The sequence below is a fragment of the Anomaloglossus baeobatrachus genome, chromosome 2 (assembly GCF_048569485.1).
Source record: "Anomaloglossus baeobatrachus isolate aAnoBae1 chromosome 2, aAnoBae1.hap1, whole genome shotgun sequence".
Classification (NCBI taxonomy): domain Eukaryota; kingdom Metazoa; phylum Chordata; class Amphibia; order Anura; family Aromobatidae; genus Anomaloglossus; species Anomaloglossus baeobatrachus.
This window is the reverse complement of record NC_134354.1, coordinates 631,079,860-631,106,242: the sequence shown is the minus strand read 5'-3', so window position 1 is coordinate 631,106,242 and position 26,383 is coordinate 631,079,860. Positions and strand designations below refer to the sequence as shown.

Genomic DNA, 26,383 nt, shown 5'->3' with positions numbered 1-26,383 from the left:
GGGTTCTGGGGTCAGTGGATTTTCGCTGTGTTCTCCCGCTGAGAATACTGGCGTCTGCAAGCATAAATTCACATGCTGCGGCTCAGGATGCTGCGCCGCAGGTCAGTTTATGCTGCGGAGAAAACAAGGGCATGGGATTTCTATAAACTCCATACACTGAGCTTGTACTGTACAATGCAACATTTTGGAAGCAGCAAAAACAAGGTGCATCAAAAATGCTGCTATTCCTAATAGTGGGCACGCAACCCAAAGGGAATCTATCACCATATCTGACCTATTAATATGGGCATACAGGTTATAGAATGCTGAAGAATGCCATACCTGTCTGCATCATATCATAAGCCTTGTTGTGGTTAAATCATCTTTTATCAATTTATATAATTGAGCTCTTCCAGGCTATGGGGCGGATGCTGCCTGGAAGATAACACGGCCTCCACAGATTATTTAAAATAGGAGGAGACGTTACCAATGTGAGACAAATAATTAACAGAACAGGAGAAATTAACTTTGTGTTCTTGCATAAACATTTTTAGCAGCTCTCTGTGCTCCGCTGTATTGCAACAAAATTGCAAAAGTGATAATAGATGATCAGGGCCGGTGTCAGCACCCAGTCAAATGCAGGGGCCCTGGGCTGCCGGGGGGGGCCACTCATAGTGGCAGGCCACGCCATCGCTAGTAAGGGGGGCCTGGTGCCAGCACTGTCACTGGCCTCCCCCCCCTCCCCCACCAAGGATTGCACTTTCAATTGTATCGGCATCGCATTTACTAATACAATTGAAAGCAATGAATGATGAGATGGAGTGGCGCGCTGCCTCTCTCATCATTCTCCCGCTGTGTTTGTCGGCACTCTGACAGCTCAGCAGCGGAGCGCGATGACATCAACACTGCACGCCTGCAGTGAGTGCTGAGAGGTCAGAGTGACAGCAGTGGACACGCTGAGGAGACCGGGGCAGCGGGGGAACAAGGAGAAGTGAATATGTATTCAATCACTGTGGCCAGACGACCATGGGGGTGCATTAAATGATATGGGGGCTGTATACTACATGAAGATGCCTAATGCTATCTGGGTCTGCATTGTGCTATATGCGGACTGTATACTACATGAGGATGCCTAATGCTATCTGAGTCTGCATTGTTGCATTGTGCTATATGGGGGCTGTGTACTACATGAAGGTGCCTAATGCTACCTGGGTCTGCACTGTGCTATATGTGGGCTGTATACTACATGAGGATGCCTAATGCTATATGGGTCTGCATTGTGCTATATGGGGGCTGTATACTACATGAAGGTGACTAATGCTATATGGGTCTGCATTGTGCTATATGGGGGCTGCTTTGTCACCCCCACCCCAGAGCCACTGCCCCCCTCTAGGGCTGTATGCTCCCGATTGCTGTATACCCCTTTTCTCAGTAATATGTATGCCCCCCCCCCCAGTATTGTGTATGTCCCCAGCCTCTCTTGTAATGTATATACAGCAGTGTCAGTGTGCTCTATGTGCGGCCATGTCTGTTAGTGACGGCCACCAATCAGCACGGCACAGACACATGCCCAGGAGGAGCTGGATGGAGACAAGCGGGGGAGGTGAATGAGGCTGTTGCCAGGTTCCCTCTAATGTGTCTGTGTGTGCATGTATGATGTCTGTATCCATTTATGTCAGTGTATATGACTGTGTCTAGATTTATGTCTAGTTATATGTGTTTTTGTGAATTTCTCTTTAAATATGTATGTGTACCTATGCTGTATGTGTACGTATCTGTGCATGTCTATGTGTGGATGGGGCCCACTGAGACTCATTTGCCCACAAAAACCTGGAGCCGCCCTTGAAAATGATTTATCTACAAGGCTTCTGATATGAGACAGACGGGTATGGCATTTTTCAGCATTCTATAACCTGTATGTCCATAGTAACAGTTAAGATAGGTCTAATGTGGTGACAGATTCTCTTTAAAAGTAAACCTCTCATGTAATTTCCCTTGGATCCACCAGATGGCAGACATATACAGACTATCTACATGTAGGTACCACAGTCTTAGAAGAGCTATAGGGATGGTATGGGAAGAAGGGCGCAAGAGAAAGTTTTAATTCTAAAATCCACTCCTCTCGTGTACCCCAGCTCTCGATGTGAATAAAGTATGTCTGGAGAGTATATGAGGGATATTATTTTAAAAGGGGTTGTTCCTGACTTTTCCTAATAGCAGGCAATGTTGTAAAAATAAATAATTGCAGCACCATCACTTCTGTAGGCCCCAATGTTTCAGTTGTCCTGCAGTGATTTCGGAACATACACGCATACATGACCGCTGCAGCCGTTCATTGGTCTCAGTGGCGATGACTAAATATATGACACAAGATCAAAGATACTGCACCAGGGATCACTCACTAATATTTCTAAAGAAGCGCCTATGCTACAGCTAGATTATTAAAATGGTAATGTGGAAATGAAAGGCAACAGGAGAGAGATGTGTCAAATTTAACATAGGTAATGGAAGCTCATAATCTAATAATGAATAGGCGTTTGATACGGTGCCACATGGAAGGTTGTTACAGAAAATTCGAGCAATTGGACTAGGATAAAATATATGTAATTAGGTTAAGAAGTGGTTCAGTGATAGGAAACTTGAGGATATCGGAACATGCTCTGATTGAGGTCACATTTACCAGTGGGATACCACAAGGTTCAGTATTGGGCCCTAATCTTTTTAATATATTTATTATTCACATTGTAGAGAACATACAGTGTAGCATTTAAATATTTTCAGAAGATACTAAACCATGCATAGAAGGATAATTTAATACAGTATTTATTTCATAACTTTATTTTTTAGTTATTTACTGAATTTAAGAATCCACTTAAGGGACTTAAACCTGCGATCATCTGATCTCTTGTGCTACACTCTGCAATACCACAGTATTGCTGCATGTAGTAAAAATAATGGTCTCCTTTGAAGCGTGGCCACTGGCTGAGTTTCAAGGGAGCTTTGTGATTAAAGGCATAGAGGTCTTCAACAGAACCCCGGCTGTCATAGCAATACATCAGATGTCAGGAACTGTGGAGAGAAGGGCGCAATAGGGTCTTACCAGATTAAAAAGAAGGAAACATTTTTAAATTACACTCCCTTAAAAGTGTTGTGAAAGGTCATAACACCCAAATCGCTTAGTCCCAGGAGGTGAAAGCTGCAGCCACGCAGGAATCAAGATAGTCTTTTCAGGACAGTATATAACAGACAGGAACAATACCTTTGTTATTGTTCCTATTATATACTGTCCTGAGGAAGGGGGCAGAGACCCCCTGAAACACGTAGACTTGTATATGTTCATGCAATAAAGGACCTGGATCAATAATCCCTTACTGGCATTGGTGACTAGCACGGCGATGACCCCCGTTCTTTCCTGAAAAGACTATAGCAATAAATCAGCACGCTGCAACCTTACCAAAGGAGTACCAACAGGTACATAGAATGGCGTGCCCCCATGTCAGTGGGCTATTAATGTCGCTGTTAGAGTTTGCAGCGGCATTTAAAAGGTTAACAATAGCGGGCAGAGATCTGCACCATGTGTGGCTTTTAGAGGCAAGTCCTGGCTGTAACACAGCGGTTAGCTGCTGGGTATGGGTCAAGCTCAGCCCATATTGCCACTGCCACATTGTGCAAGGATGTCGGTGAGGGGTTAAAAGAAACATAGTTTGCCTTTATAAACGTCACTAATGCAACCACACTTACAATACTGTGTACACTTTTGGTCTCCGGTGTATAAGGAAGACATACCTGAACTAGAGCGGGTGCAGAGAAGAGCAACCAAGGTTATTAGGAATGGGGGGAATGCAATACCAATACAGGTTATTAAACTTGGGGTTATTCACCTTGGAATAAAGAAATAAAAAAAAATATTTTGAAACAAATTATTTTGAATATGCTTTTGTATTTCAATTGTAATAACTAAGAAATGATTCTATGTAAATTCAATCAGGTTTTCTTTTTTTTTATTAACCAGATGTTCACATTTATAAATTACTTGAATTTAACATTTTTGCAGCAAGAGGATTAAAAGGGTTTGGATACTGATGACCTATCCATGGTAGAGAACATCAACATGAGATTGGTGGGGTCCAACATCCGGAATCCCCTAATGATCAGTTTCACCGGATGTACCCAGCGCACAATGCCAGAACAGCACAGAGCTAGCACAGCACAGCTCCTATAGTGGCCATTCTCAAGTACTGTGAGACGCTCTGGCAAAACCAGGTTGTCACAGAGACTGCACAAATCTTCCAGGTGCAGGACTCCATCCTCCTTGGCATACCAACACAACCCCACACACAGGTACAAACACCAGCCACAAAGGCTAGTCACCCCCCGGGACAATAGGTACACACCAGTGGACGGGGCCAGGCAGATGGTGACGCCCACCTAGGGGTCCTGAGGTGTCAGGGGAGGGAACACGTCAGAGAGAGCTGAGACACAGAAAGAGTTGAGCAAAGGAAGTGAAAGGAGTGAAGTGGGAGTCGGGGGTTGTAGCTCCCAGACTACCTGAGCTGACTAGGTGGCAGACGCCACTTCACCCTTACCACACACCACGGGTGGCATCACGAACTTTAACCAAACAGCCCCATGAAAATACTCCCCCTTTTATTTGAGTGGCCGCATGACCCCGACCCCAGGTCCGGAGACCCCTTGAGCCACTGCGGATCTGGATCCGAGCAGCCCGGCTGCTGACGCGGGGTCGGCACAACTGCAACTCAGGTTCCATACACCTCAACAAGAGCTGAGAATGGCCACAACATAGTAAACAGAGCTGAGCTGTGCTATTGCAGCTCGTACACTGGCTATATCCAGGCACTGCAAATAGCAGTAATACCTTCAGTCCAGGAATTGTCATTATTATGCCTTCCTGGGCATGTGCAGTGCTACAATGAAGCCAGGAAGAGTACACCTGGTTTCACTGCACATGCCCAGGCAAGTAGGACATCGCATGAAAGATTTCCAGAGCAGAAGATATGATGGGGATGAACAAGACATTTTTATAGATCAGATGCTGGACTAGTCTTGGTTAATATCCATATGAAAAGACAAAAAAAAGTGCTCCCAATACTCTTATTAGCCAAACCTGAATAACTGTATCTAATGTAGTGTATATGTGTTAATATACTTACGATTCACCATTTTCTCTGGTTTATGGTGCCACTCCAATACTTTGCTGACTTCTATTTCGACTCGCTGTGTGAGTCGGAAGTCACTTTTACAATGTAAGTCTATGGAGCTTCGTTCTGAGGTTGCATAGACTAAGGGGTATTTTACACGCTGCGACATTGCTAGCAATGTTGAGCGCGATAGCACCCGCCCCCGTCGCTCGTGCGACAGTTGGTGCTCGTTGCCGTAGCAAACATTACCGCTACGGCAGCATCACACGCACATACCTGGTCAGCGACGTCGCTGTGACAGCCGAACAATCCCTCCCTCAAGGGGGAGGTGCGTTCGGCGTCATAGCGACGTCACTAAGCGGCCAACCAATAGAAGTGGAGGGGCGTAGATGAGCGGGACGTAACATCCCGCCCACCTGCTTCCTTCCGCATTGCCGGTGGACGCAGGTAAGATGTTCGTCGCTCCCGCGGTGTCACACATAGCGATGTGGGATGCCGCAGGAACGACGAACAACATCGTACCGGTGGCAGCAGCGATATTAAGGAAATGAACGACGTGTCAACGGTCACCGTTTTCGAACGATTTTGCGATCGTTGATCGTCGCTCATTTGTGTTACACGCTGCGATGTTGCTACCGGCGCCGGATGTGCATCACTAACGACGTGACCCCGACGATATATCGGTAGCGATGCCGCAGCGTGTAAAGTACCCCTTACAGTGTAACAAAGAGCACAATGTGAGCCAGAAATTGGAGAAGACTGTGATCAGTAAGAATATTAACTCACTTGCGCTACAATACCCACTCATTTACACAGGTTTGGCTATTAAATAATTATCGGGCTTGTTTTAAAGTAGTTTTTGAACCGGTAGAAACTTTTTTTTTTAGGAATATGCCTGTAGATTATAGGGGTGGCGGATTGGGACTTGATAGGTTTTCTTTCATTAAAAAGATGGCGCTCATTTACTATTATAAAGAATGCACGTTAGCTGTCATAGAGATGAGTAAGTGACTCTGTCTGGCACATAAAGCTTCTGTAACAAGAGGGCGAGCAAGCATGAAACAGAAATGGCAGCTTGCAGACTCCAAAGATTTTCTCACAAGGTCGAATAAAGCGAAGTCCTTCCCCTGATAAGACACCTCGGCAGCAGTCACACACTGTTAAACTGGATAGAAAAGAGAATATAATAAAAACTTAGATGTCGAGTGCACACAGGGAAGACCAACTAAATAAGGAAACTTTAGAAACTACATCAAGGCCAACCTGTATATAAGGCCGGATTCAGACGTCCACGTTTAATCAGGTAAAAGCCACACGCATGGGTATGGTCATACGTTTTTCACACGTGTATCACACTTGTGTCATCTGTATTTGCATACGTGTGACATCAGTGTGACATGTACCGGAGAAACATGTGTCTTTGAAATAAAAATATTTTCTATATTTAACTGTATCCAGCGGTGCTGTCTTCGGCTCTGCTGTCTCTCGCTTCTGACCCCAGCTAATTATGCTCATTGAATATTCACTGCACCTCAAACCTGGAAGCGGAAGCATCGCCAGGGACAGCATCGCCGGTGACAGGGGAGTATCCAGCAAGCAATGTGTGTGCAGTGAAGTCCAGGAGATTATCGGAGTTCCCAATGAACTCTGATGACACCCCCGCGACACCCGTGCTACAGCAGGTGTCACAACGGTGAGTTCACGGGTTCATCAGAGTTCATTGGGAACTCTGATGACCTCCTGGACGCCACTGTACACACACTGCTTGCTGGATACTCACCTGTCACCGGAGCTGCTGTCCCTGGCGATACTCCTGCTTCCAGGTCTGAGGTGCAGTGAATATTCAATGAGCACACTGAGCAGGGGTCAGAAGCAGGAGACAGCAGCGCTGGATACAGGTGAATATGGAAAATCTTTTTTATGTCAAAGACACGTGTTTTCTCCGGTACGTGTCACACGGATCACATCAGTGTGCGATCCATGTGATACCCGTGATGCCGAAGAAAAAACGGACATGTCTCTGTGTGTACGTGTGGGGCCACGTGGGGTCACACGGTCGGTATGAAAACACGGATGTGTGTATAACGCCAGAGAATAACATGGGTAAGTGTGGCATCAGTGTTAAAAACGGATGTCACACCTACCTGAAACACAGACGTCTGAAACCGGCCTAAAGCGGGCTTTACACACTGCGATATCGGTCCCGATATCGCTAGTGTGGGTACCTGCCCCCATCTGTTGCGCGACATGGGCAAATCGCTTAGACCCGTCACACATACTTACCTTCCTAGCGACGTCGCTGTGACCGGCGAACCGCCTCCTTTCTAAGGGGGCGGTCCGTGCGGCGTCACAGCGGCGTCACTGAGCGGCCGCCCAATAGCAGCGGAGGGACGGAGCTGAGCGGGACGTAACATCCCGCCCACCTCCTTCCTTCCGCATAGCGGCCGGGAGGCAGGTAAGGAGAGCTCCCTCGTTCCTGCGGTGTCACATGGAGCGATGTATGCTGCCGCAGGAACGAGGAACAACCTCGTTACTGCTGCAGTAACGATTTTTGAGAATGGACCCCCATGTCACCGATGAGCAATTTTGCACGTTTTTGCAACGATGCAAAATCGCTCATCGGTGTCACACGCAACGGCATCGCTAATGCGGCCGGATGTGCGTCACCAATTCCGTGACCCCAACGAGTTTGCATTAGCGATGTCGTAGCGTGTAAAGCCCCCTTAAGGATACTTTGCAAAAGTTGGTTGCTAAAATAATTTTGGCAGACTTAAAGGGAGCCTGGCAGTCTGACCAAACTGCAAGCAGCGTGAAACAAAGCCTGGATGCACGATTGGGGCCAGGTAGATCATTCTCTGCAACACTTATTTCAGAGAAAATATATTTGAAGATCTAGCAATGGGCCATAGCCAGAGATGAGGCTAGTTCCTCGTTTACCACAGTTGACTTCTTCCCACACCGTTCTAGGTCACAGACAGATCTCTTATGTGTGCGTACATAGGGAGAGACCTATCAATCACCTCTAGCAGAGCTGGGAAAAGCCAGTCTGGGGTGACCGGACTAGTCTAGTTGGATTTTCAAATTATAATTTTCTTTAAAGCGTTTCGGAGATAGATATAACTGGTTGCAATTGTGCAGCCAGGCTCTGATTAAGACTGCGTTTGATTTGGGCAGCATGACCCAGCTGACAGATTCCCTTTAACATTTGAATATGGGTCAAGCTTTTTTAATATTATTTATATAACAGACACAAAAAGCATGGCATGAGACGTAAGGATAATTGTGACGCATTATACCTACATTCTATGACGTGTTATGTGAATAAAATTGCATGAAAACCCATTTGACGGTCTGAATTCAAGAATTCGTGAGATTGCGGTTGCTTTTTCTTCTATTACACTCCTGTATTCCCACAGATGATATCTCATCACACAAATTACCTCATTTCTCCAGTTAAACAAATGTCTGCACATTATAAGAATTTAGCCAGGAGTTGTCTAATGTATATGGTCAGCTTCACTTCTTATCTCATTTTGGTATCCATTCTTAGGCTCTGTGCCCACGTTGCGTATTGCACTGCAGCGTAACTGCATGCATCCTGCGTCCCCAGCACAATCTATGAAGATTGCGTATAATCCGTGTGCACGTTGCGTTTTAGAATGCAGCGATTTGCATGCTGCCAAAACGCTGCGTTCTAAAAAGCAACATGTCACTTATTCTGTGCGCTTTGGATGCAGCTCCTGCTCTGTCTATGGTGGGGGCTGCATCCAGAGTGCATGAAATCGCTTTTTCACTGCATTCATTACGCAGTGTTTCTGCAGCGATTTGAAGCGCACATGTGCTGTCAAATTGCTGCAGAAATTTCTGCAGGGACAAACGCAACGTGGGCACATAGCCTTAAGGGGGCTTTACACGCAGCGATATCGCTGCCCGTGGCGCACAATATCGTTAGGAGCCGTCACACAGACTTACCTGACAAGCGACGTCGCTGTGGCCGGCGAATTACCTCCTTTCTAAGGGGGAGGTTCGCGGCGTCACAGCGGCATCACTAAGTGGCCGCCCAATAGAATAGGAGGGGCGCAGATGAGCGGCTGTAACATCCCGCCCACCTGCTTCCTTCGTCATTGCCGGCGGCTGCAGGTAAGATGTTGTTCCTCGTTCCTGCGGTGTCACACGTAGCGATGTGTGCTGCCTCGGGAACGACGAACAACCTGCATCCTCACAATCAACGATTTTTTGAAAAGGAACGACGTGTCAACGATGGACGATATGGTGAGTATTTTCCATTGTTAACGGTCGCTCGTTAGTGTCACACGCAACGACGTCGCTAACGATGCCAGATGTGCGTCATGGAATCCGTGACCCCGGCGATATATCGTTAGATACGTCGTTGCGTGTAACGGGCCTTTAGTCTAGGCTAATAAAGATGGAATAAGTTGCTTACCACTTATAGCTCCAAACCATGCAGCCGCTATGGGGCTCATGAGACAGTTGGCACTGGCCCTACACCCCCTGCTCGGTATCTACATCCTGGATGCAGATACAGTTAAAAACAATGATGAAAGAGGGAGCTGTCAGATCAGTGTTCCATCATTCATTATGAGATTCTGAGATTCAGCACAGCGGGTGCAATGAAGTTATTAAATTGTGCCTGCTGTGCGGATCTTCAGAACACACAGTGCAGAAACAGGAGCAGCGGGGTAATGTAGAGAGGTGAGTAGATTTTATTTTAGCAATGAGTATGAGGCTGTCTTTCTGTTTTTGTAGATATACTGTGTGTGGGATATATACATTGTGTGGGGTATACAGTGTGTCCACCCATATCCTGTCCACCGCCATTAACTTGAGAACAGCGGCAGCTATAGGCATAGAAGTGGTGTCTAGGTGTAGTAAAGTATCCATGCGCTACGCAATGAAACCAACTATAGCGCCACCTGGTGGAAAACAACGGAGCTAGCATTTTTATCTCGAAAACGGAACGAGATAGAGAAAAAAAGTGAGTTACAAAGTTGTTTTTCTCTATCTCGTTCCGTTTTCGAGATAAACATTCTCAACTTAATGGCGGTGGACAGGATATGGGTGGACACACTGTATACTGTGGTGCCATCTTTGGAAGCAATGAATTGGTGGGGCTGGTGGGTAGTCATACTGTTTATGTATATGAGGTGACATGGGGGCCATTATACTAGTGGAGAGTTGTGGGGGTCGTTATATTATGTGGAAAGCTGAGTAGGATCCATTATACTATGTGAAGGGCTATGGGAAACTCATACTGTGTGAAGGGCTGTAAGAGGGCCATCATCCTGTGTTGTGGGGCTGTCATAATCTGTTGGGGGCACTAGGGCCTCATGAAGTATGTGTGGGAACATGACTATGTTGGGGGCACTATGGGGCATAATAATGTATTCGGGGTATCATATTTGTGGAGAGCACTGTGGAAAAATTCACTGTGGGTGTGTCATACTGTTTTTGGAAGGCATTTTTGTTGGCATTATACTTTAGGAAGGCCATAAAATGGTTATCGTAGTGGATGAGAACCCTAAGGGACTTCAATCAAATTATTTTGTAAGTGCCGCAATATACGCTCTTCTGTTACTATGCCTATGTAGCATGCCTCACCCTCTCGGCTGAATTTTTTTTTGGGGGTTGAGGTGGGGTGTGTGGAGACAGGGGAGCAATTATACAGACAGGGTGTATAAAATAGGCCTCTATATTACTTGTTTTCCTTTACTTTCTCTCTGTTCATGGTCAGTGTTGCAACTTCCTCTTTCTTATGTTACTATGCGGTTGTACGTGTGAACATCTACACAACATTTATCATGTTCTCATAAGGGATTTATATAGAGGTACATGTGGCTCCATAACCATAAAGTGTAGCTATTGCACTATGCACTTCTGAGGCTCTAATTTGGTATTGTACTTACAACTCAGAACTTGGCAGGACTTACTTCTGTAGTATGTGTGTCACCTCACTAGGAATAGCTGTGAAATAGCGAAACATGTTGTTTTTGCCAAAGGACATGGCTGCTAAGTCCATTAGACGTTGTGGTTGAATGTGCGTGTTTTCGCTCCAGAACAGAGGATGCATCCGATTATTCCCCACACGTAGGTGTTTTAATTTCAGCTTCAGGGCTCCACAGGGTAAGGCAGCTAAACTATTTCCTTCCACGTTTAGAAACTCCAGCGCCCTAGGAAGATACACATTATTCCATTTACACATGTACTACAAAATTTCCATTTAGTCAAAAATACAAATATTTTTCCTGTTGCATACTTTTCTATTGACAGTCTCAAATCACCAAACGGAGGCCCAAAGTGTCTTCTTTTGGTCTCTAGCTGACTGGTGTGCGTCCGTATATTGTATATTTAAAGATCCTATCCCAATGCGTAGTAGGTGTAATAATAATATTAGCAAATACCTCCAATTAGAAATGTAGTATAGATCTCCTGCTTAAGCCTCTTATGTCTCTTACCTCATGTGCAGGGCATTACAGTAGCTTAGGTATCCATGGTTAGTTAGTTGCTAGTGGTTGTAACCATAGATACCTAAGCTCCTGTAATGCCCTGCACATGACGTAAAAGACATTTCTAATCAGAAGAACTGTACTACATTTCTAATTGGAGGAAAGAAAGGAGGAACTGGAGCAATATGCTGAATAATCAATCAAAATTTATTTAAGACAAAGTCATTAAAGTGCACAGTGCAATACATATTGGCATATAATATTTTACATATGAAAGAAGGATGGGGGACATGATGTATAAAAATCAAATGCCGGGTTCGGACAAAGAGAAAATGCTCACAAAGTAGGGGCTCACATGTGGCCTGGTACAGATGTAATCAGGAATTCCCTAAGTAGCTTGTATATATCTGTTTAACAGGAGTAAACCCTGTAGAGAGAGTGTATCATACTCCAGGACCCAGAGCGGTTTACATATGCCTGTTGATAGAGGTAAATCTGTGAGTGGATATTAAAATGGCCCGTATACCAGGTATCTTAACAGGGGTAAACCTTATAACAGTATTAAGTTACCACACTTAAAAAATTAGGAGGTTAAGAAAAAATTGTATATTACCCATAAACAGGGGTGAACCTTGTAAGCCGAATACCAGGTGTCTGAACAGGGGTGAACCAGGTATGGGTCAGGGAGTCCCCAGGCAGATAGCGGGTGCCTGTTAACAGGGGTAAGCCTTATAAGCCAAATACCAGGTGTCTGAGTTTTGCCTCTTTTCTCTAGGTCCGCCTTACCATATAGTGGAATTTTCATTTCTCTGACTTTTTATTGTAATGGTTGTTGTTTGCCATAAATACATTATTTGTATGTTACTAAAATACGCCCTATCGGGAGATTCATGGCTACACACCTATCGCAATTCATCTTCTGGGTTTTTAGTGGTTTTTATTATGTGTTTTTATTTTATTTATGTTTTGTGTATTTATTTTTTTCTTTCTTAGATCCTCCTGAATTTATATGGACTGGATTTGACCAAGTGTGGATCCCTCACTTACTTCATGGACGTGATCTTTCATCATTCTGTTAGGGCTGTTTTTGTTTACAAAGATTGTCTATATACCTACTAAGTATATCTAAACCAACTTCCCTATATCTTGAATGATAGATTATATGTATCTAATACATGTTTATATATACATACTTTTTCTAATATTGTTTGTCTTTACAGTCCATTTCATTGTATTCACCATCTGACAATCCATTCACGTGTCCGGAGTCTTGTGCGCATGCGCGCGCCCGTCTCTCGTCTCCTGGCCGCACCTCGGCGTCTTCATGGTGTCCGCGCGTGCTCGGTGGCTCTTGCAAATTGCTCGGGCCTCTGCGCATGCGCCTAACACCTTGACTGCCGGGGTTGCGCAACGGGGGCGTTTGACGGACCCACGCATGCACCGCTTTTACTCTGGAACGTCGAATCTCATTCGCGGCGTTCATCGCCGCGGATGCATTTATAGGTCGCACTACAGGACATGTGCATCACTCTTCACTTTCCCCCATGAAGCGGCCAGCGTATTGCTAAAGTGCCACGAAACGTGCATCGGGCCTCCTGCCACCGGACTTAGGTAATGTTCTTTAACGGGCACTTTGCCCTGCTTCTGCCAGTCACCCCAGCTTCTCAGCTGCCACCATTCATCTCCATACTATTTCCCGCACAGTGCTTACCCCTGTGTAGAGGTATAACGTATCTGCTCTGGGCCTCCCTTACTCTTAATACAGTATAGTTTCCACCCACCTACAGGGTTTACCCCTGTTAACAGGTACTTGTTATTTGCCTGGAGACTCCCTGACCCACACCTGGTTTACCCCTGTTCAGAACAGGCACCCGCTATTTGCCTGGGGACTCCCTAATCTACACTTGGTTTACCCCTGTTCAGACACCTGGTATTTGGCTTATAAGGCTTACCCCTGTTAACAGGCACCCGCTATCTGCCTGGGGACTCCCTGACCCATACCTGGTTCACCCCTGTTCAGACACCTGGCATTTAGCTTACAAGGTTCACCCCTGTTTATGGATATTATACAATTGTTTTCTTAACCTCCTAATTTTTTAAGTGTGGTAACTTAATACTGTTATAAGGTTTACCCCTGTTAAGATACCTGGTATACGGGCCATTTTAATATCCACTCACAGATTTACCTCTATCAACAGGCATATGTAAACCGCTCTGGGTCCTGGAGTATGATACACTCTCTCTACAGGGTTTACCCCTGTTAAACAGATATATACAAGCTACTTAGGGAATTCCTGATTACATCTGTGCCAGGCCACATGTGAGCCCCTACTTAGTGAGCATTTTATCTTGGTCCGAACCCGGCATTTGATTTTTATACATCATGTCCCCCCATCCTTCTTTCATATGTAAAATATTATATGCCAATATGTATTGCACTGTGCACTTTAATGACTTTGTCTTAAATAAATTTTGATTGATTATTCAGCATATTGCTCCAGTTCCTCCTTTCTTTCATGTATTTTTGAGCTGCTGCCAACCTGGTGTGGGTCTTCCATACTTGGTTTCTTCTTGTTTGCATCTTAATGGAATTGAAAAGTTTCATATTTCTAATTGGAGGTATTTGCTAATATCATTATTATTACATATACTACATATTGGGATAGGATCTTGGAGATAGGAATACCCTTTTAATGGCATAGCAAAGTGCAGTTTCTTAGGCCTCCTTCACACGTCCGTGTCTCCGGTATGTGTGAGGACCGTTTTCACACGTACCGGAGACACGGGCACACGTAGACCCATTAAAATCAATAAGTCTGTGCACACGTGCGTGTTTTGCCATGGATTGTGTGTCCGTGTGCTCCACACGTAGACATGTCTGTTTTTCTCCAGAAGCATGGGTGTCACACGGACCACACGGATGTGATCTGTGTGACATCAGTGTGACACGTAAAGGAGAAAACACATGTGCCTGTGAAATTAAATTAATTTCTACACTCACCTTCTCCAGCCCTGCCTGCTGTCTCTTGCTTCCGACCCTGCTCATTATGCTCATTGCATATGCACGGCACAGAGGACCGGAAGCAGCAGCAGCAGTGGGGAGTTGGCAGGGTCGGAGACCATACATTAGGACCACGGACAGCAACGCCAGGGACATGTGAGCAGAAAGTTCCTCTTCTCCATGTGTTATCACAGATAGCACATGGAGAACACACATGTGCCAAAAACACGGCACACGGAGGGCATACGCACCTTTTACATGTCCGTGCAAAACGTGTTTTCGCAGACGTGTGAATGAGGCCTTAAACAGAGGGCCGTCATGAAAAATTCTCTATATTGTGCGGCAGACTTTTTTTTTTTTTTTTACTTTTTAATGGTTCCCCATTGTCTAGACATCCATCCAGACTGTGGTCTTTTTGGGGTGTATTCCTCCAGTGCATATACATCTGAAAGTGCCTACAAATGCTATGTGCAGTGATAGTGCATGTAGCGCCCATATTATATACATTGTGCTCAATATTACCTTGGTGAACCCCTTTCCAAAAATGTTACTGTTAATAATTAGACAGATCTCTTGATTGATTGTATTAATACAATGACACAGTCCAGAACTATCTAAGATTAGAAGACAACACAGATATACTAAGTATATAGCACCCTCATTCAAACATTAATGCTGCAAGAGATTTTTAGACCAGACTATGTTCAGATAACGTGCAACGTGATGGGCTATTATGTCTGCAAACGAGACATTCTCTTCTTGGGAAAGTATGTGGTTAGCAAATTAAGTGGCTTTGGGCCTGATGTAATCTGTTGTTTCTCAATATGCAATTTTCTTAAACTTTTTTTTATGTCCTTTGTCTCAATCACAAAAAAAGAGCATGACAGTTTTTCTCATAAATTAAATGATGTGATGGTTTAAAAGGAGTTGTTTTTTTTTTCTTTGATGAGTTTCTCAACATCAAGACCCATTGTGATGGTGGGATATTGTGGGTCATGTACCATTTTGTGTGGGTTCATGTTTTGGGTGTGGTAGTCTGTCTATTCGGTGTATTGTTTATCCTGTCTGCAGATTTATAACTCCTTGAAGTGCTTCTGTCCCTAGGTGTGGGGAAGGGGGCCTGATTCAGTCTGGCTGAGCAGGAGAAGAGAGAAGGAGTAAGGCTACTTTCACACATCCGGTTTGAGCACTGCGGCTCAATCCGGCTGTGAAAACTATGCAACGGATGCGGCGAAAACACCGCATCCGTTGCATAAGTTTTTACATGCGGCCCGTCCGGTTTTTTCCGGTTGCGGCATGCTACTGAGCATGCGCAGTGGAAAAAACCGCATGCGGCGACCGGATGCGTTTTTTTCCGCATCGCGCCGCATCCGGCCTCCATAGGTATGCATTGAAAAATGCGCCGCAGCGGCCGGATGCGGCGCGATGCGGTGTTTTTTGCCGGAGCAAAAAACGTTGCAGGGAACGTTCGATCCGGCCGCGGCATCGGCTAAATCTGCCGCATGCGGCAAAAACCGGACCGAACGCAAGCCCCTGCGGCACAATACGGCACTAATGTAAGTCTATGCAAAAAAAAAACGCAACCGGCGTTACAAAAGCCGGTTGCGGTTTTTCTGCAGAACGCCGTATTGTGCCGCAGAGCAAAAATCCGGATGTGTGAAAGTAGCCTAAGATTCATCCTCGGAGGAGAGGTTGACACCCCAGAGAGACTGAGACACCCCGATTTCCCTGGAAAAGGACTGCTGGAGGATTATGACGAATCTCCTGGGACATTTATACCATTACTGGACAATTTTACCCTCTGTGTGGTGCATTATTTGATGGACATTCTGTTTTGCTTGGAACAAATGTTTTTTTAGATTGTTCACCTATCTCTCGCTCTGTTGATTGTGTGATATCGGAGAAGGACCCCGTCACACCCATCTTCATGTAAAGTAAAAGCATTTAGACTTGTCCAAAAATTTTGGGACATTTCAAGGAATTTTACGCCAGATTTCTGCATTGGGTCATATGGGTGTCTCCGTTTTCCGGTGCTGGCGCCTCTTCTGTCGACCATCTTTGTCATCCTTTTTCTGAAGCCAGGGTGCATGACACTTCCTACGTCATCCACACTTGCTAGCATTGAGGTCCTGCGCAGACGCACTTTGATCAGGGCAGGGCAGATCAATGTATTGTAGTGTGCCTGCGTGGGACCGGCGAGTGTATATGACATAGGACGCGTCATGCACATAGGCTTCAGAAGGAGGACGAAGATGGCCGAAAGAGGAGGCGCCGGTATCGGAGAACGGAGACGCCCATATGACCCAATTCCACCACAGCAACCATTTAGGTAAGTATTATAAAGTGATTTTTACATTCTGCACAGCGGCCTGGGCTCTTATATAAAGCATGTTAGAATGCTGTATATAAGAGCCCACTGATCGTGGCCGCAGCTTATAGGCCCCAAATCTGCTGACAGGTTCCCTTTAAGAAACCTTTGATTAAAGGGCGTGATGTCACAAAGTTCCTCAAGCAGTCTTATCACTATATAAATGCTGGGGCCCCTGGGATAATTGGGGCCCTGATAAATTGGTAAATTGCCCAGTTTTCACTCCCATCTCCTTATACCAGTCCTGCATACTAGCCTGTCTCATGTTTAGTTCTTTTAGACTCCAACAATTAGAGACTTTTGAGCATATGACTGTGAAGTCATCAAAGGTCCTTAAACAATCTTAACCTTGGAATACAAACATTGGGGTCCCTAAGGCTATGTGCGCACAGCGCATTTTTTGCAGGTTTTTCGGGTGCGTTTTTGGTCTAAAAACTGCATTACTTTGCTTTCCCAGCAAAGTCTATGAGATTTCATTTTTGCTGTCCGCACAGTGTAGTTTTGTTTTAGGTGCGTTTTTGTGGTGACCACAAAGATGCAACATGTCAATTATTTCTGCGGTTTTGCCAGTGTTCTTCACCCATGCAATGCATTTGAAAAAACACAGCAACAAAAACGCAGCAAACAACGCGCAAAAACGCATGTGTTTTTTAAGCGTTTATTCCCACGGGTGAGTTTTTGTGTGGCCAAAAACGCACAAAAATGCTGCATCTTTGTGGTTACAAAAAAAGGCAACGTGCGCACATAGCCTGAGAGTGGGTGCCCCGAGAAATTGCGCAGTTTGACTCCCCCCAAGGCCGGGGCCACACGAGGCACTACTCGATGCTCGCATGAGACTCTGATCGCGCTGGCAGCACAGCAGGAGCAGAGTATCATACGAGTGTGCCTGCATCTGAGGTCTGATCATGTGAGCAGACCTCAGCTGCGAGGGGCGGGCTGGCACGGAGGAGGGGAGGGAGGGATTTCTCTCCCTCTCTCCTCCGTAGTCGGCTATTGCCATTCTCGCACTGCACTGGCAGTACACCGGTGTACCGCGAGTGCAGTGCGATTTTTCTCTCACCCCATTCACTTGAATGGGTGTGAGAGAAAAAGTCTCAGCTTACAATCGCAGCATGCTGCGATTGTTTTCTCGGTCCGATTAGGGCTGAGAAAATAATCGCTCATGTGTGCTGACACACAGGCAAGAATTGGTCAGAGGGGAATGCGATGTTTTATCACACTCCACTCGCACCGATTGTCTCGCCGTGTGGCTTAGGCCTAATACTGGCCCTGACTATAACTATGGTTTATTTTTGGCATAGGGTTTATATGTCAAGCATACTCCAAAAATCCTGTAAAATCAGACTAGTAACTAATTTTGGGGTAGGTCTAATTTTCGGGAAAAACATGGTTGTAGGTATGTGAATAGTTGTTTCATCAGCATTTAGCCTTTGTGTTGCCTTTATCAAGAGGAGCTGCTGTATGCTGTAAGTGCATTACTTTTGCTACCTGTGTTACAAAACAGCAGAAAAAGGCAGCCGTATTTACTGAGAAATCTAGTTTGGGACTATTCTTGTTGGATGTTCTTGTTGGAGTACCTTGCATCACTGATGATGTACCGTATATGTCGTGAATGCTTGTTTCCTGTCTGCCTTTTACCTCTTTATTAGTCAGGCACACACTGTTCTTTTACTCAATTACAGAACTATTTGCTTTGACGCATTTTGCAGAACAGCATGATATCTGCACGGTTCAGAAAAACTACTGTATTAACTCTACTGGACATATTGAAGACAGACAATAAAAACCTGGGCTAAGACCTGAAATGAAGTCAAATAAATCACGTGATTACTGGTTGAAAAACAAGAAAAACCACAGCTAAAAATATAAATGATATATCGACATGAGATACCGAGCACGGCCCTATAAATAGGATAAGAAAAAAAATAAACTAGGTTTCATTAAAACCACAAAGCGACAACAGTACAGCAGTAAGTCATGGCAGGACTAATAAGGATCATAGTGACAGGCAAATCACAGGTTTACACGCCACGATCCAGGCTGGTAAATGGCCACTGATCGAATATACAGTTAGGTCCAGAAATATTTGGACAGTGACACAATTTTCGCGAGTTGGGCTCTGCATGCCACCACATTGGATTTGAAATGAAACCTCTACAACAGAATTCAAGTGCAGATTGTAACGTTTAATTTGAAGGTTTGAACAAAAATATCTGATAGAAATTGTAGGAATTGTACACATTTCTTTACAAACACTCCACATTTTAGGAGGTCAAAAGTAATTGGACAAATAAACCAAACCCAAAAAAAAATTTTTTATTTTAAATATTTTGTTGCGAATCCTTTGGAGGCAATCACTGCCTTAAGTCTGGAACCCATGGACATCAGCAAACGCTGGGTTTCCTCCTTCTTAATGCTTTGCCAGGCCTTTACAGCCGCAGCCTTCAGGTCTTGCTTGTTTGTGGGTCTTTCCGTCTTAAGTCTGGATTTGAGCAAGTGAAATGCATGCTCAATTGGGTTAAGATCTGGTGATTGACTTGGCCATTGCAGAATGTTCCACTTTTTTGCACTCATGAACTCCTGGGTAGCTTTGGCTGTATGCTTGGGGTCATTGTCCATCTGTACTATGAAGCGCCGTCCGATCAACTTTGCGGCATTTGGCTGAATCTGGGCTGAAAGTATATCCCGGTACACTTTAGAATTCATCCGGCTACTCTTGTCTGCTGTTATGTCATCAATAAACACAAGTGACCCAGTGCCATTGAAAGCCATGCATGCCCATGCCATCATGTTGCCTCCACCATGTTTTACAGAGGATGTGGTGTGCCTTGGATCATGTGCCGTTCCCTTTCTTCTCCAAACTTTTTTCTTCCCATCATTCTGGTACAGGTTGAGCTTTGTCTCATCTGTCCATAGAATACTTTTCCAGAACTGAGCTGGCTTCATGAGGTGTTTTTCAGCAAATTTAACTCTGGCCTGTCTATTTTTGGAATTGATGAATGGTTTGCATCTAGATGTGAACCCTTTGTATTTACTTTCATGGAGTCTTCTCTTTACTGTTGACTTAGAGACAGATACACCTACTTCACTGAGAGTGTTCTGGACTTCAGTTGATGTTGTGAACGGGTTCTTCTTCACCAAAGAAAGTATGCGGCGATCATCCACCACTGTTGTCATCCGTGGACGCCCAGGCCTTTTTGAGTTCCCAAGCTCACCAGTCAATTCCTTTTTTCTCAGAATGTACCTGACTGTTGATTTTGCTACTCCAAGCATGTCTGCTATCTCTCTGATGGTTTTTTTCTTTTCTTTCAGCCTCAGGATGTTCTGCTTCACCTCAATTGAGAGTTCCTTAGACCGCATGTTGTCTGGTCACAGCAACAGCTTCCAAATGCAAAACCACACACCTGTAATCAACCCCAGACCTTTTAACTACTTCATTGATTACAGGTTAACGAGGGAGACGCCTTCAGAGCAGCCCTTAAGCCTGCTTTACACGTTTCAATTAGTTGTATAATCGCATTTGCGATGTGACACGCCCAGGTTGCATACAGGATCTTATGAGATTGCACGTAGGTCGTTCATTTGCTGTCACACGTGCGTTAGTAGTCTATGTTAAATTGATCAATTTTATGTGCGATCCTTTAGATCATGTGTTCTGTGACGTATGCACTGGGCACCTTTTTTTTTATTTATTGACTTGACAAGCGTGTGTAATGTGTAGGGATGCGTTTTTACTATGTCATCTGCCATTCAGCTCTGCTACATGGCCGCTAACAGCAGACACAGACAGCCATGTAGCAGAGCTGAATGGCAGATGACAGCAGACACAGACAGAGCCGCACTGTCAGAATGAACTCGGGTGAACCTCACCCGACTTCATGGTCATGCTGCGGCTCTGTCTGTGTCGCGTCCTGATTAGCGGTCACCAGTGAAGACTCACCGGTGACCGCTAAACTCCTGAGTTTAGGAGCCCTCTCTCATATACTCACCGATCCCCGGCGCGGCGCTGCACGGCATTCACACTGCTACGGCGGCTTTTACTGTTTTGAAAAAGCCGGCCGCCCATTAAACAATCTCGTATTCCCTGCCCACCGGCGCCTATGATTGGTTACAGTGAGACACGCCCCACGCTGAGTGACAGGTGTCACACTGCACCCAATCACAGCAGCCGGTCACAGTGATCACCTGTCACTCAGCGTGTCTATACTGTGTAGTGAAATAAATAATTAAATAATTTAAAAAAACGGCGTGCGGTCCCCCCCAATTTTAAAACCAGCCAGATAAAGCCATACGGCTGAAGGCTGGTATTCTCAAAATGGGGAGCTCCACGTTATGGGGAGCCCCCTAGCCTAACAATATTAGCCAACAGCCGCCCAGAATTGACAGCGGGTAACCTCAGTGACAGCTCAGCTGATCACGCTATTGCCTTCATTAGCTACGTGGAGGTGACAGGAGCGGCTGTGTCTTCTGCAGCTCTGGTCACCTCCATACAGCTGCGCTGGAAGCGACGCTGGAGCATCCTGGATTACGCCGGACATGGAGGGCTTTTTGGGGCTGATTAAAGTGGTTAACCAGGGTATATGTTTGTGTTTTTTATTTCTAATAAAGGATTTTTTCGGGTGTGTGTGTTTATTTACTGTAATTTACAGATTAATCATGGAAGGTGTCTCATAGACGCCTGACATGATTAATCTAGGACTTATTGGCAGCTATGGGCTGCCAATAACTCCTTATTACCCCGATTTGCCAACGCACCAGGGCAAATCGGGAAGAGCCGGGTACAGTCCCAGAACTGTCGCATCTAATGTATGCGGCAATTCTGGGCGGCTGCTGGCTGATATTGTTAGGCTGGGGGCTCCCCATAACGTGGAGCTCCCCATCCTGAGAATACCAGCCTTCAGCCGTATGGCTTTATCTGGCTGGTTTTAAAATTGGGGGGGACCGCACGCCGTTTTTTTTAATTATTTAATTATTTATTTCACTACACAGTATAGACACGCCCACCGGCTGCTGTGATTGGGTGCAGTGTGACACCTGTCACTCAGCGTGGGGGCGTGTCTCACTGTAACCAATCATAGGCGCCGGTGGGCGGGGATAGCAGGGTATACGAGATTGTTTAATGGGCGGCCGGCTTTTTCAAAACAGTAAAAGCCGCCGTGCAGCGCCGGGGATCGGTGAGTATATGAGAGAGGGGGATAGACTGACATGGACAGAGAGTGAGGGACAGAGAGTGAGGGACAGAGATAGTGACCGACTGACAGAGATTAGTGAATGACAGACATTGTGAGGCGCTTCAGAACGCAGCTTTTCAGCTGCGCTCTGAAGCGGACCTTTTTTAAGCTGCGGTGCAGAGCGCACACCTGCGCACATAGCCACAGACACCAAAATCGTATGAGGGATGTCACACGTTACAATTGACTAGGTTCGTGCAACAAAACGCTCAATTCTAGACAAAGATACGATGTGTTTGCGATCAACGGTTTTGTGTTCAATCCTGATCGCACGTAGATATCACACGCAGATACCTCACAAACGATGCCGGATGTGTGTCACTTACAACTTGACCCCAACGACGGATTGTGAGATATATTGAAGCGTGTAAAGCGGGCTTTAGAGTCCCTTGTCCAATTACTTTTGGTCCCTTGAAAAAGAGGAGGCTATGCATTACAGAGCTATGATTCCTAAACCCTTTCTCCGATTTGGATGTGAAAACTCTCATATTGCAGCTGGGAGTGTGCACTTTCAGCCCATATTATATATATATATATAATTGTATTTCTGAACATGTTTTTGTAAACAGCTAAAATAACAAAACTTGTGTCACTGTCCAAATATTTCTGGACCTAACAGTATATTCCAAGCATGTTTTAGTCAGGCCAAGAAAGTACAATTCTATGCACATGGAAATATTATTAATAACATATAATAATTCATACAGTGAGAAGAAGTACACGCCCTGAGTGAAAACTATCTGATAACACCCACTTGGACTTAGCAAAAGTTAACTCATTAGGTCTTTGATTACTAATATCTCCGCAAAAGAAAGGCAACATTAAAAAAAAACCAAAAAAAAAAAAACATTTTATTCCACTCTTACATTGTGTGTCCAACATGAAAAATTTGGTCAAAGGTAGCAGTTTCCACTAGAAAACTTGTGATTTTTGACCACCAGAAAACACCTCAGTATGTGAATAGCTCTAACGCCCATACCGGCGTCCCTGCACTGTCCTGCCCCACTCCCCCAGAGCAGACGTCGGCCCTCTCAACTGCCTGGACCTCCTGCTGTGGCTTTCTCTTCCCTGCTCCATACTCCTGCCTCCCAGAGCCTGTGTGCACATCACAGGCTTCCTGGTTCTGCCAGAAGGCCACGTCTCTTTTCTTAACGGGCCAGCGCACTCTCACCCAGAAGTGCCTCTCAGGTCAGCTGAGAAGCTGCAGGTACTTAAGGCACCTTTTCCCTATGAGAGGTGCCTGGGCAACGAGTTAGTTACATTGCTAGTTGTCAGGTCCCTTTGTACTGTTGATGCTGTTGTGCTGAGTGCTGCTGCTGTCAGTTGTTTATATTTCAGTGCTGTGCCAGTTTGCTGATCTGCTGCCACTGCTAGCATCCACTCCGACCAGCTACCATGATACCCGCCACTGCAAGTATCCTTGACGGTCACTGCTGCCGTGTCTATTCATCCATCCTGGACGGATCTGCTACTTTATCTGCTGCTGCTGTCGCTACTAGCAGAGACTGTACTGTGTCCATGGGGCAAGCTGCCGGGGTGCCGCAGATCCCCTGGGGCTGCCCTCTGCCAGCTGGTTACCAGCATGTGTACCCACTGCCATCTTCGGTGGCAGTAGTAAAGACTTGGCGGCCAGTCCAGTTTGCTCCCACAGGCAAGTACCTTCAGTCCAGTGGACTCACTAATACAGTGCCTGCCCCACGAGCATAGCAAGCTATGTATTTTTTTTGCTTTATGATGTAAGCATAAATGTGATGTACGAGCAGCTTATACTCACTCGCCCTCCAATCTCCTGCAGCGTGGCTTCCTCATCTCATGCAGCAGCTGAACACCTGTCTGCATCACACCTCACACTTAAAAAAAAAAAAATAAAAAATATTATACTCACCCTCCCTCCGGTCCTCCGCAGTGTGGTGTCCTCATCTCAAGCAGTTAGCTGATCAGCGAGTGATAGAGGTCAGCTGATCAATGTGTGAGTTCTGCGCTCTCACACGCTGATCAGCTGACTGCATGAGATGAGGTTGTCGTGCTGCGGATGATAAGAGGGAGGGTGACTATTATAGTTTTTTTTTTTTTTTTGTAGTGTGCAGCATCATGGGGGCCATGAACCATGAAGGGGGATCACATGTACCAGGATGGGGGACCCATATACCAGGATGGGGGGCTCATATGTACAAGGTTGGGGGGTGGATCATATGTACCAGGATAGGGGGACCATGTACCAGGATGGGGAATCATATGTACCAGGGTGGGGGATCATATATACCAGAATGGGGGCCATCTACCAGGAAGGGGATCATATATACAGTACCTGGATGGGGGCCATAAACTAGGATGGGGGCCATAAGTAGGGGCTATGACGGATTAATAGCATTTCAATTAATTTTAATGAGGAAATTTAATTTGAATTAAGAGCAAATTGAATTAAGAGCTCGGTCACAAAACAAATTAAACTCATAAGTCAAGGTATTACTGTAACTGCATTTTTTCCAGTGTGGATCTAAAAAATTTTTTCACTGTTACGTGGATTGAAAGAGTCTGGTGATCACACATCACCCTTAGTATTCCTGCCTTTACGTTTGTGATTTCTGACGGAAAGTTTAGTAAAGCCATAGGCAGTATTAGAAAATAAATCACCAGCGAAGTTTAAATTCCATATGCAAGTATGACAATATCCATGTATTTATTACCTGAGATTATATATGTCATTTGGAATTGAAGTAATGTTATTGTAGGACACATCCAGCACCTGCAGAAATGGCAATAGAAACAGCCTACAAAAGAGAAATGGAAAAATGGAAAATTCATCCATCAGATCCATAAAATAAAAAATGTTTATCAAAGAGACAGAAAAGAAACATTCAGACAGGACAATGATGTACAGAAGAAGCTTGCTTAGGTCTTTTGCGAAAAAATCCAGTATTACAATGTAACATTTATGTCTTCAAGCACATACTTTGTTGAGTTATATCGAGGACTGATGCTGTATAACACAAAAATATATTTTACATAAAAAAGGAAACTATATAATACTCGGATAAAATATTGTAACATCTTTAGCAAATGTAAGCAGGGCCGCCATCAAGGCATGACAACCATGACTGGGGTATAGGGCCTGGTGATGAGGGTGGAGCCTGGCCAGGGCCTGGTATAAATACTTAGTTATATTAAGCCCCGGGCCCGGGCTAGACCCTCTCTACATCGGGACCCAGTCACAGCCGCAGCAAAAGGGGCCCAGTCGTGTCGCTTCCGCCACTATGCTAATTTGCATGCGAAGCACTTCAGGGACATCACATGCAAATCATCCATGTGGTGAAGGCAAGGTCAGTGGAGCAGAGCAGGGCGCCCAGCTCAGCGTGCAGCAGCATGATGAAGGCATCACTCTACGACCTCATCACACTGCTGCAGGCAATGCGGAAGTGGCGAGGACGCGGCAGCTGGCAAGCAAATGTAAGCGCTTCGTGAGCTGAAGACAAAAGCGGGATCGCCAACCCTGTCTTGTTTCAACTGGATGTGCGTCAGAGGGCGTACATACAGCTGAAATACATCGCGGCTCAGAGCGGAAGCCCCGCAATGCGGGAGGGTGAGTAAAATATTTTTGTTTTGATTTTTTTTATGGCAGACAAACATACCAGATGGGGCCCAGGAAGGGGACATATATATACCAGGAGGAGGACATATATACCAGGAAGTGGTCAGAAACCAGGATGGGACATATACCAGAATGTGCCCAGGAGGAGGATATCTCTCTCTATATATATATATATTATATATATATATATACACACCAGGAGGGGCCCAGGATGGGGTATATATACCAGGATGGGGACAAATATACTAGGAGGGGCCCAGGAAGGTGGCATATATACCAGGAAAGAGACAAATAAACCAGGATGGGGACATATATACCAGGCGGGGACATTTATATATATATATATATATATATATATATATATATATATATATATATATATATATATATATATATATATATATATATATATATATATATATATATATATATATATATAAACTTTGCTTTTATAGATACAAAAACATATAAGGCTGATAATGTTGAAAACCTACCCTTTATTGACTTACTGCCACATTACCTCTAAGGTGAGGCTCTACAGCCAGGTATTGTGTCTTTTGTCTTTATATTATTTAAATGTAAATACTGCCTT

At 45.0% G+C, this 26,383-nt stretch overlaps 1 protein-coding gene across 1 annotated transcript in view; it reads right to left on the bottom strand.

Annotated features, from left to right (window-relative positions):
- Nucleotides 1–3,771: 3,771 nt before the first annotated feature.
- Nucleotides 3,772–26,383, bottom strand: part of LRRC63 (leucine rich repeat containing 63) — a 98,980-nt gene continuing 76,368 nt past the window's right edge. Inside the window, exons 9-11 of the mRNA XM_075334389.1 lie at nucleotides 24,890–24,973; nucleotides 11,087–11,326; nucleotides 3,772–6,303 (exon numbers count right to left, since the gene is read on the bottom strand). Of these exons, the coding sequence (XP_075190504.1) occupies nucleotides 6,123–6,303; nucleotides 11,087–11,326; nucleotides 24,890–24,973 (505 nt within the window). The 3' untranslated portion in view covers nucleotides 3,772–6,122. The remainder of the gene's footprint in view (nucleotides 6,304–11,086; nucleotides 11,327–24,889; nucleotides 24,974–26,383) is intronic.